The following is a 19139-nucleotide window of genomic DNA, read 5'->3' on the forward strand; positions in this document are numbered from 1 at the left end:
TTACACTTTGCTCTCCACTCTGGTGCTGTATGCCAATTAGCTATAGTTACCTCCCCTCAATCTGGACACCCACCTGTTTGTCTGAACCTTGTGCTCCTTTAGGAGGCCAATTTCCTCCTTGGCCTTCTTCAGCAAAGCTTGCTTGTTTTCAAACTCTGAGGATTTCATGTAGTTCTCAATTCTTTGGTACTGAATATCAGAGAAACGAGCCAAAGAAAGGAAAGCCTTCATCTTTCCATTCTTTAGCTCATCACTGCTGTCTCCACTGTGGCTCCCAGCAATTTCCACTGCCTAAGAGGAAAGTTACAAATACAGAAATGATAAGACTGATGATCATGTTCGCATAATAGCTATAGCTAACATCTATTCTCATACTGCTTGATTAAACAATTATTATTATTTAATGTTTGTATATACTGGCAGATGCACATACAAAATAAAACCAACTGTGTTAAAGTATTTTTTTTTTCCTAAGTGAATTTAATCCTCAGAAAGGACTTGGATTTTTCAGCGCTAGCAGCTGATGCCAATTTTAACTACAGAACCTAATGGAAATCCTCCAACACTTATTATGTATTACTCATATAATAAAATAGTTGTACGTGGTGCTTTGCAGTATAAATAAAGGAAGATTCTCTGCCATGAAAAGCTTACAGTGTAAGAAAGGCAGTCTAACGAACACAAGACAAGGAGATGACAACACAAGACAGAAGAGAGGCTAGAGTTACAAGTAAAACTGAAATGATGGTGACGGTATTTGGAGAGTATCAGAAAAGTCAGAAGGGATAACTACAACTGAAGAGTCACAAATTAGCAGGAGCAATGAAGTGAGTGGCAAGCAATACTGGAAGCAATGAAGTGGTTGCAGAGAGAATACAAGATGAGAGATCAGTGAGAGTGCAGACCATACTGAAGGCAAGATCAAGGGAGTAACCCCTACAGTGAGTGGAGGAGTACAAAAGTCATATCATTGTACCTCCAAACAGGTATTAAATCTAAGTTTCACTGTGGAGTCTATAAAATCATTAATAAAAACTATTTTGCATCTGAGATGCTATTCTAGAATATACTGAAAATCCATAGTGTCAATACGGAAAAAATGAATGCTGCATTGTAAAATTTACTTTGACATTTTTACAAGGTATTATATACAGAAGGATCTATTTAGTTGTATGTTTTGAAGAACCACCCTACCTTTTCTAAGTATTTCTGCATGATAACTGTAGGGTTTTCCAAACATGTTTCTGCTAACCAGTTTCCAGATAACCTCAGACACTCTGTGTATATCAGTCTTAGGCTCGGATCATTCTCAACCTTTGGAGAAGCACATTTTTAAAAAAAAGATCAGACTTCAAATCAAAAATAATTTTCCATATAAGATGGTCAACCTATAAAACCTTATTTCCTCATCTAAACAAAATAAATTAAATTAATTAGGCCCGATTTCAAGATTACCTATTGACACACACCTGAAACCAATTTGTATCCAATTTCTTGATCATCTCCTTGAGAATACTCAGTGCTAGACTTTCTTCTTTTTTAGCCCAGAAAACCTGAGCTTCCTCCAGTTGCCACTCAGAGACTACACACATAGCTGGATTGTATTGTTTGATCTGAAACATTGCTCTTTCAGGAAGCTGAAATAGAAAAACTAAATTGTCAATTATATTTATAAGTAATGGACATACATTTCATAACAGGCTCTCTGACACCATCAGTACTTTGCTTTATTTTTTTAAGATATCACTCTTCTGCCTGCTTAGTGTTAAGAATTGTTTCATTGGGAAGGAGGCAAGGTCTTTTTACGTGTTAGAGCACAGGCATAGGCTACCCTATCATTCTGATAACCAAAAAGTTTCAAAGTATAGATTACTGAACTGAGCTTCACAAAACATTAAATGAAGTATTAACATTGCAATTACAGTGAGGTAATATGACAATATAGGACAGTGAGCTGGCTTATATTCATAACCAAAAAACTGTTAAAAAAGAGGTTTAAAATGTGTTTTAATGGAGGCCAGCTAATACCCCAAAACAATATTACATTTTTGTTACAAACGTTCTACACAATTTAAAAAACCCAAATGTTAGAATGCCAGTAAAGAACAGTTAAGTGACGCAGCCCATTCCTGACTAACACATAATCCCTCAGCACTACTCACTATATCCAAATATACACAGTCCCCTCAACTTTCCCTCTAAAATTTGCAAACATATGCAAATATTAAAATAACAAATTACCAAATTAATGGAAATTGATCACTTGACTAGAAAAAGTGTTTTTACAGTTTCTTAGTAGTTTGCATATATTTTTGCAAATATTAGGGGACAAAGGTAAGGTTTTTCTATTCAGATTCTTATAAGGCACTCATCAGAGTATCTGAGATTGGGTGAAAACAACAAGGAGTCTGGTGGCACCTTAAAGACTAACAGATTTAAGGTGCCACCAGACTCCTTGTTTTTGTAGATACAGACTAACCCGGCTACCCCCTGATACTTGAGATTGGGTGGGTAGTATAAATTGGGTTGATGAGGTGATAAGGGTGAAAGATTATATAGCAATGGATTTCTTAAGCCATTTTGGAGATGCTGAAGGCTTGTCTACACTACAAAATTAGGCTGACTTAACTTAGGTCGACCTACAGCCATCGTAGCAATTAAATTGGCTGTTTGGTGTCCACACTGCCCTTGTCCTGCCGGGAGTGCGCGTCCTCATCAGGAGCGCTTGCATTGACTGAAGTGGGGCATTGTGGAGCACTGACAGCTGGAGTGTGGGGCACTGACAGCCACAGGGCTCACATTTCATCTCCTGTTGGCCAGCTGGGGCTCACAACGGAAGCCCCTCACCCTGGGGCTGACAGCTGGAGCCAGAGACAAAAGGTGAAATACTAGCAGCCATTAAACTGACAAGAATGTCAATTTCACTGCTAGTAGGCTCCCTGCTGTGAAACTGAGCCCTGAGCCGGGCTCACAACTCGGGATGTCAGCCCTGGGGCGAGGATGGGCTCTGTCTGTGAGCCCTGGGCTCGGTTGTCAGTGCCGAGGAAGGGTGGGGGGGGCTCCAGATATCAGCCCCACATGAAGCTGACAGCCAACAGACAATGTAAGTAAAACAGTGTCTACATGGACACTGTGTTGCCCTAACTACATCGATCTAATCGTTACGCATTTCTCAGAGGTGGAGTCATTAAGTTGATGTAGTGGGCGACTTACCTCAGCATGAGCACAACTGTAATATAGATACTGGCAGAGCTAGGTTGACGTGAGCTGCCTTACGTTCACCTGACTCTGTAGTGTACGCTAGGCCTTAGTGAAATCATGGCACCAGTGAAGTCAATGTAAGCTTTGCATTGGACTTTAATGGGACAGGATTTCACCCACTATGTGCCAAAAAGTTTAGAAACATTCTTAAACCAACTTCTAGAAAAAGTTTAAAACACCCTAAACTTTATAATTTCACATGCCATGTCTCATTCCAGGGTCGATATTTTCTAGGATTGGTTTTATTTCAAGGAAGTTAAGAGGATATAAAAAGTATTGCAGCTCCATAATTCTGGGTCAGAGCTATTAACCAAGCTCCATATGCACAAAATTTATTACTGGTGCTCATACGGTAGCCAGAAATAGCTCAGGTTGCCTTTCACATCCTACATTGAATTTTTAGGACAGGCAGATGAAACCGAAAATTGAACATATTTGATTTAAAAGTCATTGGGATAAAAAAAACTGGAATTCTACAAGGTAATTCACGGAGATTGACTTTTCAGTAAATAATGGCACTTTAAGTGTATATACATTTGAACACGACACCAAGACGCTGAGGTTGAGGAATTCTTTCTGCAACTCTATCCTGGAATGCTGGGAGACTCTAAGGCATGATGATGAGGTTTTACATCTACCCAGTGTACCAAATTGGAGTTACAAAGTTGTAGAAACATAATTTACAGGTAGCAAAGAGTCCTGTGGCACCTTATAGACTAACAGACGTATTGGAGCATGAGCTTTTGTGGGTGAATACCCATTTCGTCAGTATTCACCCACGAAAGCTCATGCTCCAATACGTCTGTTAGTCTATTAGGTGCCACAGGACTCTTTGCTGCTTTTACAGATCCAGACTAACACGGCTACCCCTTTGATACATTTACAGGTAAAAATTCCAGTTTTATAACATATACTGCATGAAAAGGCATGTAATTATGAACAAAAATGTGAAGATATGCTTGCAGCATTCATAAAATATTATGTAGGCTGACTCTCTAGACAAACAATTCAATGAATAAACTTAGATGGAGTATAGGAATTTTAGCATAGTTGGTCTTCAGCATTACAGTGAAAAATTTCCTTATTAACTGGAGAAATAAGTGTTTTTCAGACTGATTCTTGCTGGAACTAGTTACCTGGGTGTTTTTGGCAGTTCGTGCCAATTTGGACAGTTCCACTAGATGTTTGGTGAGAATGTCTTTAATGCATTCTCTTTTGGAATTCTCACTTTCCTTCTCAAGAAGGATCTCCAGAATTACAGTGCGTAGGGCCATGATAGGCTCCTGGAAACCAAAGTCACTGTCCTTAAGAAGCTGGGACTGTCTCTGCCACTTCAGATAAACGTCATTCAGTTGTTTGTTAGTAACAGATCTGAAATCACAGACATTAAGAAAGGAAAAGGAAAAAAGAGCTGCTATTACTTCTGACCAAATATTAATGAAATCTGAGATGTGAAGGAGCTTGTTTTATAAATCCCAAGACTATAAAACAATTGAAGTCAGTAGCTCACAATATATGGTCCAGAAAGCAAAAATAGTTCATGAAACCCTTCCTGCTCATGCACAGAACAAACATCTTGAAAAGCAAGCAAGTGGAGGGTAGGGATTATAAGAGGATTTGTAATTTTTATAAGAAGTTAAGCAAAACAGCTGATTTAAAGCAAACCCAAGTTTGAGAGGAACATCTGGGAGGCACGACAATTCCAGTGTACATGTTCTTGAATGCTTGTTTGAATTTAATTTGCTAAGTTCTAGTATGTGATAAGGCTGATAAAAAAAGTTGGCAAAGGGAATCTTAATCTGTATCTACATGTACATGGCTGCATGACAGAATAAGGGTATATCTATATGTGGAGCTGTGGGTATGATTTCCAGCTTGAGCAGACATACTCTCACTAGCTCTCATCAAGTTATCATGCTAAAAATAGAATATCGCTGCAGCAGCACAAGCTGCAGGATGGTGTGTTTTATATGGCCCATATTCTTATTATACTGCATGCCTTTCAGATGTACTCTCCAGCTATGGCTGTTTTATCTTGTTAGAGTATAAGCTCCTTGGGGAAGGTACTGTATCCTTTTTTTGTGTTTGTACAGCACCTACCACATTGTGGAAGCTACCCAAAAACAAATAATAAATACTACTAAATCATTAACAAATATTAGTCCTGACAATGTTTACAATAAACAAAAATAAAGACAGGCCATGTCCTGAAGAACTAACAGGTTAGAAGGTAAACAAATAGAAAACAGGATGCACCAGGAAATCCAGAAGAGTCCAGTATAGTGGATTTTCATAATACCACCATTCTTTTCCTGTTTTTATAAGCAGGAAAATATTTCTAGAAAAAGGCCTTTATTTATAACTAGAGAACCTGTGAAGTTACTTGTAAAGATGGTATCTATAAAGTATGTTTGTTAAAGGAAGAAAACAGAGGGACTAGCCTCTAGTTACAGGTTGCTTAAAAATAGCTGAGAGATGCAAGAACAACATCAGACTCATAGCTAGAACTGGAAGGGGAATCTAACATGAAGGAATAAAATACCTGGAGAAAAGTTGTCCTATGTTTTCCAACTCTCCAATGGTCTGTAATCTGCAGAGTGTGGGATACAATGAAAACACAGACTCGAGACTGCCTTTGCATAGCTCCTCTACTTCACTCACCCTAGGGATACAATACAGCAATGCTAAATACTTTTATTTATTGACAATATAGTTTTCATGTACAGAATAGATATAAAATATAAACTATATTGCACCAATACATATTTTGTATTTCAGTTAAGTAAGAATTTTGCATTATTATTAAAATCTAAAATTCAAGGTTTCTCCCTTAAGAATCTAAATGGAAAGACTATCAGGTTTACTGTCTCATAGCCTATATGACATTTGATTTAAAAGGACTATTCCGAACTAACTTTCTTGTCTATTAACAGGAAAGGGATGTACACTAACGGAAGATGATTTCTCCATAGAAAGTAACCCTATTTTTAAAAAAACAGGACCTATAGAGACAAGGACTTGTTAGTTTGAGGATTAAGGCTTTTAATATCTATCATTATTCTTCAGCCTGTGCAGCCTTGCAAAGAGGTTGTTATAAATATCTCTACCAAAAAGATTCTATATATATGTTGTTTGTGGGCACACAAACCACTTTACAAATTTAAAACAAAATTAATTCTGGCCTTGCATCAGGCATGCATGTCCTATTAACACTAACGTGACTTGCATAGGCATGAAAGGGAGAATTCAGGTCAAAATCTATAAGTCAAGTTACAGCTCAAATATCAGTCTGATTTTGTGTAATACTTTGCTACAGCTGCACAAACACAACAAGGTCTTATACACAGCATATTTATAGGCATTTGTTTTTTACCTGGCATTTTTCAGGCCTTCATGGAAAGCAGAGAATTCTCGGTCTCTTAAAGACTGCAGAGCATCATACAATGATTCATGGTAGCCTGATCGTCCCATCTCATCTCTTAAAAAAAAGATTAAAAACAGCAAAATTATATTTACACCTAAGGTCATCAATGATCTTGATGATTGAAAATTACAGCATTAACATTCTCTTTGATACAGTACATTTAAGTCATTTTGGTGGGGTCATCATATGAGACACAAAATAACCTATCTGAATAAGGAGTATAGTCAGGAATTTTTCGGTGGTTAGGCAAAGTGTTATTTTGATTTGCCTAAAAAATAAAAAGCAATCCTGTAACACAATACATTCCTGTAAACCTAAGTTATTGTTTTCAAGTAAACAAAATTAAAAGGCAGTGAGAAATTATTAAAATTGTATTTTATACATGGAGTCAAAATTTCAAAATTACATTAAAATATATGTAATTATTCCAAAAACTATCATACAATAAATCTACAATTTTAACCTAAACAACAAAATGCACGTATGTAAAGGTTCTTGTATTATCTGACTGTGTTCTAATGTGTACCATCAGTATTGTATTAAAAGCAATTCTGGATCTGGATCACTTTCCCGGGGCAGTGTCATCTGCCACCGAGCATGTCCATGAGTTGCAGATAGTGGAATACCTTCCAGATATGGAGGGTAGCTGTGATATAAGCAGGAAAACCTGTTGAATAAGCAGTCACAGACAATCTGACGGCAGTACCAATAGCGCAGCAGATGGTGGTGCTGCCTCAGTAAAAGGCCAGTGATGCCTAAAGATAGTACTGGACATAGTGAATGTAAGCCGCCATCAAATAAGTCTGTAGTCAATGACATACTATAAGGGCATGCAATTGCTCCTCCAGAAGTAACTCTGGAAAGGCAGAGGAACTATGAGGGGATCAGTGGCATTTGCTAGGAAAAGGAACTCTGCATCCTCGTTTGTCGCCCTACTTGTTGCAATTTTTGCACTGTATGGCACATGGTTTACATGGATGAGAAAGGGGGACTGGAACTGCATACGCTTTTCCCACTATTTCACAGTGCAGGTTATTCAGCAATGCAACACTGACTCTGCAACCTCTGAATCCAAGTCCTGTGGTGATGGTGATAGGCAGAGGATGCTGCTGGAGGTCCTTAGTCACAATCCTGCACACAGATGGCCTGGGAGTGATGGTCACTCATCGCAGACTGGAGCAAATGCCATGATCATATCCTTCCTTGGTGTCAGAGCCATCCTACCTAGGGAAAGTGCTGCTCTCCTCAAATGGGGAAGGGGATGGAAAAAGATCCCTAATAAATTCTTGCTCCAACCACATTTGTCGGAGTGCTGTATCTTGACTGGTCATCCAGCTTTGCTATGGTCTAAATATAAGAAAGACCACAAAAAATTTTGCAGCTAGGAATGTTCACACACTCCTTGACAGACATGCTGGAGTTGAGTGTAGAACCGCTATGCTTGTCAGAGTGTTGGTGCGGTACGATATAGATATTTCTGCACTCAGTTAGACAAGACTTGCTAGCAGGACATTGCTACAAGAAGTGAGTGCTGGTTACACCTTTTATTGGATTGGCAAATGTGATGATGAATGGAGATGCACTCTGGTTCAGGGTTTGCCACCTGCTCTTTAATTGCCCACAAACTTGAGTTACTGCTGAAAGGTGTTAATGACAGACTTATGCTCTTCTGCATCAGTCTTGCTAAAGGTCATCATGCTTTTGTCTTCAGTGATTATGCACTGACAATGACACACCCAGATGAGGATACGGACCCCTTTCTGGTCTCCAATGGCTCCCAAGAAGGTTGCTGGTTCCCATATTCTTTTCCATCCATTTTTTGGCTATGCTTATGGATGCATTTCATGATATAGACAAATGAGTATTTATCCAGATCCACACTGATAGGAAGTTTTCAAGCTGCAACACTACCATGCTCACATGAAAGTGGCAGATTTACTCATTAAGGAGCTATTATTTGCTGATGACGATGCATTGGTTGCTGACTTGATTGATGACTTCAAATATGCAGTCAATCATTTTGGTTTCATACTCCACCTAAAGAAAACTGAAATACCGTATCCAACATTTGCCAGAGGATACCCAATAATTAAGTTCACCAATGCGTCTCTTCGGACAGTGGATAAGTTTTGCTACCTACGGTGTATGCTGTCATACAATGCCACAATTGATGAGATTACCCATCTCACAGGCAAGGCCAACTCTGCATTTGATATGCTGTCTTACCACCTATGGAATGATAGGGGCATCATAATAAGCACTAAGCTAAATGTGTATTGGGCAATTGTGCTTACAATGCTTCTATATGGTTATGAGGTATGGACACCATATCGCCTTCATATTAGGAAACTTGATCATTTCCACATGTGCCATCTTCATTCTGTTCGTAGAGTCAAATGGAAGGACAAGATTCCCAATATAAAAATTCTTAATCATTGTTGAATGTCCAGCATTTATATCATGCTGATTAAAGATCAGCTGTGCTGGTCTGGTCATCTCATTCATATGGCCAACTCAAGAATACCCAATGCTATATTTTATGGTCAGTTAAAGCAAGGCACTCATTCTCATGATGGCCAGTCCAAAAGACACACTGAAGTCAAACTTGAAGGCATGTCAAGTTGACCTCGGCAACTGGGAAGCAACAGCCTTATAAGAGAGCAAGGTGGCAGCAGATTTGTCATGTCGCCATTAACTGCTTTGAAGCAAAGCGCATTAACAACTTATATGAAAAATGTGAACATCACAAAGCAATGATACAACAGCCTCCAATAGTCATGGACAATCTTCTCTGTCCCACATGTAACCATGCTTGTGGTTCTTGCATTGGCCTGACCTCACAAACAGGTATTCACCTATAGTGTTTGCTGAAGCCTTGCATGTCAACACTGACATGAGACTCCACCTAAGTTCCTTCTAAGCTGTGCGGCCGCCCACCAGTCTATCAAGTGCTGCGCACTCCAAGTGCTCCTCCCCCTGCTGCTCCTGCCCTCTGCCTTGGAGCCCCTAGCCACCTGCTCCTAGGAGTCTCCAGCTAGCTGTGCGAGGGAAGGGGGGGGGGAGGTGCTGATGTCAGAGTGTCCTCCTCCCCCTGCACTCCATCTCCACAGAGCTTGGCGGGGGGAACATTACAGGGCTCAGGAATGGGATGGAACTTGCTGGTGGCTGCTGCTGTGTCTGAAGAAGCAAGCTTCAGACTGATGAATGCCAATCTACTTAAAGGGGCAGCACGTGTCACACACACACACACACACACACACACACAGTGTGCATCTCACACACACACACACACAGTGTGTGTTTGTCTCACACACACACACACACACACAGTCTTTCACAGTCACCTCCCAACACATACTTTTATTATTATTATTATTATTATTATTGTTATTTTTTGATACTTCCTGCAATGCACATATATTCTCTGTAATTTTATTCTTTTGAAGTGCTGTTATTTTAGTTTTTTGACTGGTCTACGCATTTCATAAAGAATTACCGTAAGAGAGAAATAAAATTGAGTAGTGAGTTCTAAAATGCCTAACCTGTCCTGGCTACACTAATTATCCCTATGGTAACTTTAAAAAAAAATTATATCTAGGTTTCTGGTTTCTACTGGTGGCGCACATTACCTCGATATTGGTGCACATAAAAAAATTAATTCCACACATGGATAGAAAAAATTAGAGGGAACTCCACTATCAATAGTTTTTTGCATTTAATTTCATTGATGTTTTAAAAAAAGGAGAAAGAAAAAGAAATGAGAACAAAAGGCTAGAAGTCCTAAACTCTCACTCTCCTGCCAGTCCCTTTTCAACATGATTCCCTTTTCCTTAATTCTCGGCCACATATTTTATTTCCAACCTTTTTTCTCTGCCCTTTATTCCCTCTCTCCTTGATCTTTGTCTATTCCCCTTCTTTTCAGCCCAAATATCACTCTCTTCACCTCCCATACTGGACCTGAAGAATCTTTTTATCTAGGTCATTATACCACACACATTACTGCAGCATTTTAGAATAGCTCACCTCTGCTACCTTCCCTATTCCAGCACCAAGGGGAGCCTCACAAGAGTGAGAGCATCCTGACTGCGGCAGCTGGAAGAACGAGTGTCATATGGACCTCCATTAGACAGGAAACATGGAGATGAGCAGCAGCCTCCACAAGTTGCTTTTAAGTGAGCACTGTTTGGATGTAGCAGAAGAGAGTACTGCAGCCAGAAGCACCTCTCTTTCAGATCCATCTCCACAGAAGCAGCTAGGGAGAAAGTTCCCCTCCTCCTGCTTGCAAAATATCGGTGGAAGGAGTCACTGAATGACTCAGTGATGTAACTTAAGCCTTCACCAAGATGGGAGGGAGATCTAGTCCTTTTTCCCCCTAAAGGGAATATAGCCTTGTTCTCCTCATCAGAGATAAGGAATACACTACTCCGTGCCCAGTATATCATGTCACCCTTAGGCACTTACTATTCCTTATGAGGGAGTAGCCACAGAACCAAGTCGGACACACTTTTTTTCAACTATTGATGAAGTCACTCTTAAGGCTCAAAGAGCAATCTTTTCATTCTCCTATAAATCAAAAATGGATGCAGGCAAGCATTTCCCTCACACTTAAAAAAAAGATTAATCTTGTGGCTGAGACTAAAAATGAAAAGGAGATTTTTAAAGAAAATTATCAGCAAATGAAAAGAGGAAATACAGCTATAACAGTAGCATTTGCTATAATAGACTGATACACATACAATAGAAACAGGGTTTTTACATGAAAGGGGATTGCTTTTTGTTTTTATTTCAATTGTGCAGATAACTAAGATAAACAGTACTGCACCATTTCTGCCCCACAGCAGTTATATTTTGAAGTTTTCCTTTTTCTCAAAAACAAATACCGCATTGTTAGATTAAGCTTTAACAGACTAGAGCTGGAAAAGATAAACAGAGAAGTTGGTTTACTTAGCAGAAGAGATGTGGTCCCACTGCATGTTCCTCCAAGCTGCCTGGTAACGAATCTCCTTTAGTTCAGCACACCATTCTGTGTTTTCATATTCCAAGCCTTTTAAATAGGTGGAAAGAGTATGGCAAAGCCCAAAATTCTGCAAGGCCTACAATCAGTAAGATTAAAAAAAAAAAAAAAAAAAAAAAAGACAACATTTCACTAGTCTGGGCTGCTTTTCAAATGGATTTGCTTACCCTTTTGTTACCAAGGTAAGATTTCCAGGCATGGAACTACCATTATTTCTAACCTAAGAACTCTGTAAGTGTAAAGCATTCACAAATAAAAAGGCTCCAGCCTCAGCCATTTCCCAAAACATCCTCCACAGAACAAATCTTCTTGACACATGAGAAATGAACTGCCTGTGCAATTTTTTCATTCCCCCACTCTTTGGCAGTGGCACCACAACAGATCACTGACTAGAGGGTCTTCTGCACTGGTGGCATGAAGGATTGGCAAGATTTTTCCCTAATTAAGCCTCAGTACTCCTGTGGAATTGGCAAAAGATCTTTCTATATATTTTGATCATTTAACCAAGTAATAAAATGCAGCTACTCCTGAAGAGGAACATGACAGATGTTCAACAGTGCACAGCAGTAGCAAATGGTTTTGGAGCAGTAAAGGAAGAATCTCAGATTACACTGAAACTGCAGGAGGAAATGTAGATAGGCAGAAATTAGTTATCAAAGTTGGAATTTAGCCAAATATTTGGGGTGAACATCCCATGTCTTACAAAATGTGCCACAGTGTATTTAATGACCACATGTAGACAAGACCTCGATTTTACTTTTTATCTGAAAGATGGTACCCTCCAGCAGGACAGTGTAGTGGAGGATTACTTCCATAGCAGTGGTTTTCAACCTGTGGTCCACAGACTCCTGGGGGTCTGCAGACTATGCCTAAGATTTCCAAAGGGGTCTGCACCTCCATTTGAAATTTTTTAGGGGTCTGCAAATGAAAAAAGGTTGGCAGCCACTGCTCTATAGTGATTCAGATGGCAGAGTGCTAATAATACCACTACTTCCTGCAGCACCTGTGTTTTTAGGAGATCTTGATTTTGAGTAATGACTTAACTCTTCTTGGTTTGAAACATATGATGAGTGTCATAGCACAAAGTGATATGGTTGCAGGCTTCCAAGATGAAAATACAATATAGCATCTCATACTAATAATACATAGTGTGGTCATAGTTAAAGTGCTCCTATATGAAAATACATCAAAGACTAAAGCCCAGACTATTATGTTAATAGAATACCAGAACAAAATCAATTTCAGGTTTACTGAAGCAAGAATACTTCTAATCACTAGAGGGGGTGATTCCTGTATTTATTTCCTACTAAAGGAGTGAATTACCTCTATTATTCCTGCCTGGCGAGTAGCTGGAGGGAGGCTTGCTTCAAGGTCATATGTTACAAGGGCCTTTCCCCATATGGCCTCGTGCTCATATGTTCTTATCCTGTTACACATAAAGAGTAGTTCTGAGATTTCAAATGCTTCATAAATAAAACTATGTTTTTATAAAAAATGAATAAATTGTACCTAGCTAATGGCTGTAACATTCTTCCTCCCCCACAGCCATAGAGACTATCGGGCTCTCCTATACTTCTGTATATTTCCATGAGAAGGTCCTACGACATACCATCACAAAACAAAACATTTCATAAATTACTTTGGAACACATTTAATTATAGTATACATATCTATACATATGCATTAGAAAATCTTGTCCGAGATGGTTAACAATGCTTGACATATACATCCACTGAGATCAAAAGCAGAAATACTGAGATCTACATTCCAGTGCAATATTGTCAGACTTCCTAGACCAGAGACTCTCTAAATGCTTATGTTAAGATTTTAAAAAACATCACCAGAATTTAGCAAATTTGGCTAAAAGGCAAAAAATAGCATAAAATTAATCGACATAAGATGTGCAAGCTGACAAGCTGAAAGTTGGTGAATGTGATTTATGAAGAATGAAATATTAGTTGAGAGTGATTACTGACTCAGAATAAGTAGTAAATAGATTTGTGCAACATGACACAAATGCTGAATATACTGTTGTGTAACACCACAGTCATGCTGTTTTGATCTGAGAGAGCCTTTCTTGGTCATTCAAACTCACTATGATCATCCACTTGCTATATTTTATTGATATATGTAGCATCTCTCTGGAACAAAAGCTGAGTCAACAGGGACTATATGATCAGTTATTTTATGTGCAAAAATTGTTTCTCTGTTTTTATACAACTTCCTGCTACTGCTATTTCAGATGAGTTAGTGTGAGCAAGGCCTGATGTGTTCCCAAATACCCTATTCAGCTCATCAATAAAGGCAATTGAACATTTTACTTTGAACTAGAGCTGGTAAAAAATAAGTTACTCAAAAAAGTTTTGAAAGGGGGATGGGGGAGCAGGAGGGAACATTTAAGAAAATATTTCTCTGAGTTTTGACCAGCTGGGCTCAAAACTCAGACAAGAAATATTGCTTACATTGGAAATACATATGTTAATTATTTCATTTCATTAGGTAGGTTTACCTTAAGATTAGATAATACTTCATATGAGGAAGGCACTATTCCATACCTGTAAACTTATTCCAGTTTCTTCTTTACTTTTCTCATTCAATCTGTTAATAGTTGGACTTTGGCTTTCTTCTTCAAATGTTAGATTTTTAGACGCTTTGAAAGCAGATCTATAAGAAGGGGACAAACATGTTGAATTAATTGAAAATCAGTACAAGCCACAGAGATGCTGAAATAATCCCTAAAAGGGCCAGATCCCTGGTGTTTCAGAAAAGAGCTTGGCATACCTTGGAGTTGGGCAGTTTCCTACAACCTTTCTGCTTTTAATAGTGAATGCCGCTAGATGCCAAACCAGTCCCCAATGGAAGTTAGAGTAAGTCTTGTGGTTGCTCTAACTTATGCTGATGAATAACAACTTCCAAGCAGTTGCTCAGTTAGTCAGTATGGCCAGTTGTTACAGCTCCACCCTACCTGAAATAATGTATACCAGTGGTGGGCAACCCGCGGCCCATCAGGGTAATCCGTTGGTGAGCCGCGAGACAGTATTTACATTGACCGTCCGCAGGCACGGCCGCCCACAGCTCCCAGTGGCCATGGTTTGCTCACTGCTTTAATTCTGTAAAGTTATTCTGAGCCAAAATAAGCAATTCCCTACATTCAGTATTGTATCAGTGTAAAAAAAATAAAAATAATGTATTACATAGGAAAGCTATATGCTCATGGTATATATCATTCATGTCTACACTCAGTATATTATGAGATGCTGAACACTAAACCACGTAATTCTGGGTACCATTCTGTTTAAATTTCCCACCCACTCCCCATTTCTGATATAATTTAAACAGATAATTTGGCCTGAAATGCTAGAGCTAAAATTTAATACACTATCCTATTTGGAAGGTGAGATTTAAGACTTTTGGATGATAGAATGGATTAGTTTTTAGCTCTAGTTGTTTTTAAGATACCAGCCACTAAAATCATGCTGAACCTGAAGTGATAAGAAAGTGTTCTGGTAGGTAATCAGAATGATGTTTTTAACATCTGATAGCTACCATTCTGTCAGGGCTGGAGACACTTTGGTGTTCCAGTACAAGTACTTTCAGGGCCATTACATTTTTCTGAGCTTAAAAAAGGAAGATCTCTCTTCCTGGTATATAATTCACTTTTCCTTTTCCAACAAAACACCACTGTACAAACACCCACAACACGGCCTGTTTTGACTGAAATGTGAAGAATCTGTATTCCTCAAGTATAGTACCTTTTTTGTTGTTTGTCTAAGTTTATCTTGTCTGCGTAGATTTCTGTGTAGAGCAAAGCTGTGAAGTGAGCAGCACAAGATTGTGCTACCATAGCAACCTCAAGGTAATTCAACTCCAGCCAGAAACTGTCATCAAAAACTGTACCTGAAAGAGATCTAGTTAAATACAGCATTAATACTAATGTAATAATACAAGGCCTGCCCTGTATCCTAAAGCTAAACAAAAGAAATACACTGTAACAGTAAAGCCTATGCCAACAGGTACTGTTTTGTCTCTAAAAAGAAATATACCTATACCTTGTAAGATATTTCCAGACAAAAGGTTTTTGGAAACTGCATTCAGTTTAATTTACAACAACCCTTCTGAGGACCCCTATTTTCAAGGGTAATCAGAGTGCAATTTCCAGGTATACATGCAATAAAATGTCACTAGTGTGACATATATGACTTTATCATATAAATACACAATGTGTATCTATTACTTTGAATGGTTTGTTTTCTTATTACAATTATTTAAGTGGTGTCCATGCACATTGTAACTCTCTCCAAGGCATCGCCAAGTTTTAGTATAGAGAAAAAAAGTAATCTTAAATCAAAGCTAATTTTAAAAATAGATACAACTCACCTCTTTTGACTTCTCAAGTAATCAACAACATCAAGCATTGTTCGTCTAGATATTTTATCTAAACCTCCACGAATAAAGGTTTCTGGTTCTACAATTTATATGAAAAGAGAGAGAAGTGTGAATACACATCATAAAATGTCTGATGGTAAAAAAAGTTGTTGTTTACATGAAGGTGAATGATTAAACAGTGAATAATTGCACAGACAAGATTTTCTAAATGCTGCCTGGCTAAAACTGGTGTATGTTATATAGCTAGTGTTAGAAACATACGCTACATCTACACTACACACCACCGGAGGAGGCGTGTAGTGTTTGTGTAGCTACATGCTGCAATGAAAAGCACACCGCGTCCACACTGCGACATGTAGCTATACCTCAGTGAAAGGCTCTGCGGAGGGGAGGCAGCAGGGAAAGGCTTCATCTGCCTTGCTGCTAGAGCCTTTCATGGCAGTGAGGAAAGACTCCAGAAGCAGGGAGCTTCTAGAATCTTTCCCTGTGGCAAGGAAAGGCTCCAGCAGTGAGGAGCTGCCAGAATTTTTCCCTCTGCGAGAGCCTATCCCCATTGCCGGAGTCTTTTCTTGTGGTGTGGAAGGGCTCTAGCAGCTGGGAGCTGGCAGAATCTTTTCCTACTCCTGGAGTCTTTCACTGTGGCAGGGAAGGGCTGATGCAGAAGGACACTACACAGCTAAAAACAGCCGTGCCGACAGGGAGGCCTGGCTTGGGTGAGTAGAGAGCCATGTAGGGTATGCATTCGAGTACATACCCACACCTTTCAGGCGTGTATTTACTCCACATGCCTATGCACCGCCTCACTGTCTACACTGCTATTTATACCAGTGCTAGGGATGCTACTCAGGTATGTACACCACATTTCTGCCATAAGAAGTGTGCAGTGCAGACGCACCCTTAGAAAAAGAGGAGGAAATCATCATTCTTTTCCATGCCATTTTCATGTCATTACCTGAATTGGAATTTGCAGGTGTAGTTGATCTGCTGGATGATGAGGAGTATCTGCAACAAGTTGTGAAAAACCTCTGTATATGCATGGACAAAAGATTTCGCCAAGATTCATTTGAATCATGAAGCAGGATATCATGAATCAGGTACGGGAGCAAAGTCTGACAAAAGTCTGTTTTCACCTGGAACCCACAAGCGCACACAGTCAGCTGCTGGAAAACACATTCCTCAGCTACTAACTATAGTCATGGTCCACTGGCCAATATGACTCTTTTACTGTACAACAAATAAAATAAGATTTATCAACTCATGCATATTAATATAGTATCTGAATGCCTACTAAAAGAGTGCTTTGAATATTTTTTTCTATTTGAAGAAATGGTGATTTTATAACAGAAATTATCTGATATTAAACAGGAGTTATGACTAAGTTTGCCACAATTATCTGTGGCAGCTGTGCACGGAAGCTATATATAATCTGAGCTCACCTCACACATTGGTTTCAGTAACTGAAGAACTTCATTTCTCACACCTCCACTGTTCAGTAATGAACAAGTCAGGTTCTTGATCCAGGTATCATGACTTACACTCTGAGGAATCCACACACTTGCATCATCCAAGTTTTCTGAAGGACTCTCTCTTTCATTACTTGGTACTTCTAAAAACTAGACAGAAACAAAAATTAAATTAAAAAAATGCAAGGATGTGTTCTTCTTCTAAAAAATAACCAGCATACAAACAACTTGGTCCAAAAATTTAGATGAACAACAAAATTAAACACACACAATGCAGAGTCTGTCTACATGAAAACATTTTATCAGGCTTAGTTTATATTATAAATAAATGTAATATGCTATATTAATGCATGGTTATAGTTAAAACCAAAGAATCTGGAAATAGTAATGGTAAAGTTTCTCCAGCAAGTTTCTCCCACTACACATCATATTTTAGGTTGCAAAGTCAAGTGCTCAAATGCTAGGAAATGCTTGATTTACAGTTGCTCATGCAATCTTATTTCTGCCCCTTTGTACTTCCATCACGTGCACCGAATTAGGCAGCAGTCTTGTGGAAAAAATAGTATGTGATCAAATAAATAAGGACTATTATCATAATGCATACATACGGAACTTCCTGATAGCAAGGCTGTGAAATACTTTCACAAAAAAGGGAATGGGAGCCCCACAGCTTGGTATATTTGGAACTAAACTTGATCCTGTAAACATTTCACTTAATATCAGGTCTTTTAGTTAATGGGATGACTCACTGTAGTAAACATAAGGTACAAAAATAAGCGTTTGCAAAAATCAGTCCCCCAAGAAAGTACAAGAGGTAGGAAAGATGTACAAAAGGAACTAATACTGTACTGGCAGGAAGAGCGGGACTATCTTAAGGATCTTTTCCATCTCTAGATTCCGTAACACCGGTCTTCAGAAATGTTTACAGATCTATATTTGTTTTTATATTTTCTGTTCTCATTACCCTGAACTGCACAAAAATAAATAAAAGAAATACCTTCTTTCTAGACATTCTGAAAGGATGTAGATATATTAACATGGGATCAGCTTTGTTTTTGTAAACCTCCCAAAAGTCGTTACCAGCCTTGGTGGATAAAATGTTTTTCAAACAGGCAGCAGCAGCAGATCGAACACCAATACTGAAAGATAAGCTTATCTGAGTAACAGATTCTTTAATAATTTAACATAACCTTATGAAGTCTATGTTAAAAAAGTATGTACATCAAAGATAATTCTAAAGGCACCTGACACTGATGAGCCATAGGATGTGAATTAAGGATGAGTGTTACAAAAGAGACTGCAAATATTTACTCTAACACAAAAAGGCCCCAACTGGCATTGGGCAACAAAATCATTTAGCTAGAATCACATCCAGCCCCTGACAGAGGCATTGTAGAACACCACAGATTGATTGGAATATGAGTAATCTGAACCTCAAAGTAGATCATTAGTAGAGAGTTAGCAGATTGTTGCTTGTGTGCAGGTATTAAATGAAATTATGAGACAGAAGGCAGAAAAACTAAAATATTGACTACAAAACCTTTTTACAACAATAACTACTTTTTTTCATTGGTGCTCATTTAAGCACTGA

General features: G+C 38.7%; 1 protein-coding gene across 2 annotated transcripts in view; it reads right to left on the reverse strand.

Moving 5' to 3' along the window:
- ATM (ATM serine/threonine kinase) overlaps positions 1 to 19139 on the reverse strand; it is a 108496-nt gene that overhangs the window by 23658 nt on the left and 65699 nt on the right. For both annotated transcript variants that reach the window (XM_054015520.1, XM_054015519.1), the window contains exons 35-49: positions 18546 to 18687; positions 17522 to 17698; positions 17038 to 17215; positions 16077 to 16164; positions 15452 to 15607; positions 14255 to 14363; positions 13209 to 13297; positions 13023 to 13125; positions 11630 to 11778; positions 6635 to 6739; positions 5804 to 5923; positions 4398 to 4632; positions 1470 to 1637; positions 1195 to 1314; positions 74 to 291 (exon numbers count right to left, since the gene is read on the reverse strand). In XM_054015520.1, the coding sequence (XP_053871495.1) occupies positions 74 to 291; positions 1195 to 1314; positions 1470 to 1637; positions 4398 to 4632; positions 5804 to 5923; positions 6635 to 6739; positions 11630 to 11778; positions 13023 to 13125; positions 13209 to 13297; positions 14255 to 14363; positions 15452 to 15607; positions 16077 to 16164; positions 17038 to 17215; positions 17522 to 17698; positions 18546 to 18687 (2157 nt within the window). The remainder of the gene's footprint in view (positions 1 to 73; positions 292 to 1194; positions 1315 to 1469; positions 1638 to 4397; positions 4633 to 5803; positions 5924 to 6634; positions 6740 to 11629; positions 11779 to 13022; positions 13126 to 13208; positions 13298 to 14254; positions 14364 to 15451; positions 15608 to 16076; positions 16165 to 17037; positions 17216 to 17521; positions 17699 to 18545; positions 18688 to 19139) is intronic.

The sequence above is a fragment of the Malaclemys terrapin genome, chromosome 1 (assembly GCF_027887155.1).
Source record: "Malaclemys terrapin pileata isolate rMalTer1 chromosome 1, rMalTer1.hap1, whole genome shotgun sequence".
In the NCBI taxonomy this organism is placed as follows: Eukaryota; Metazoa; Chordata; order Testudines; family Emydidae; genus Malaclemys; species Malaclemys terrapin.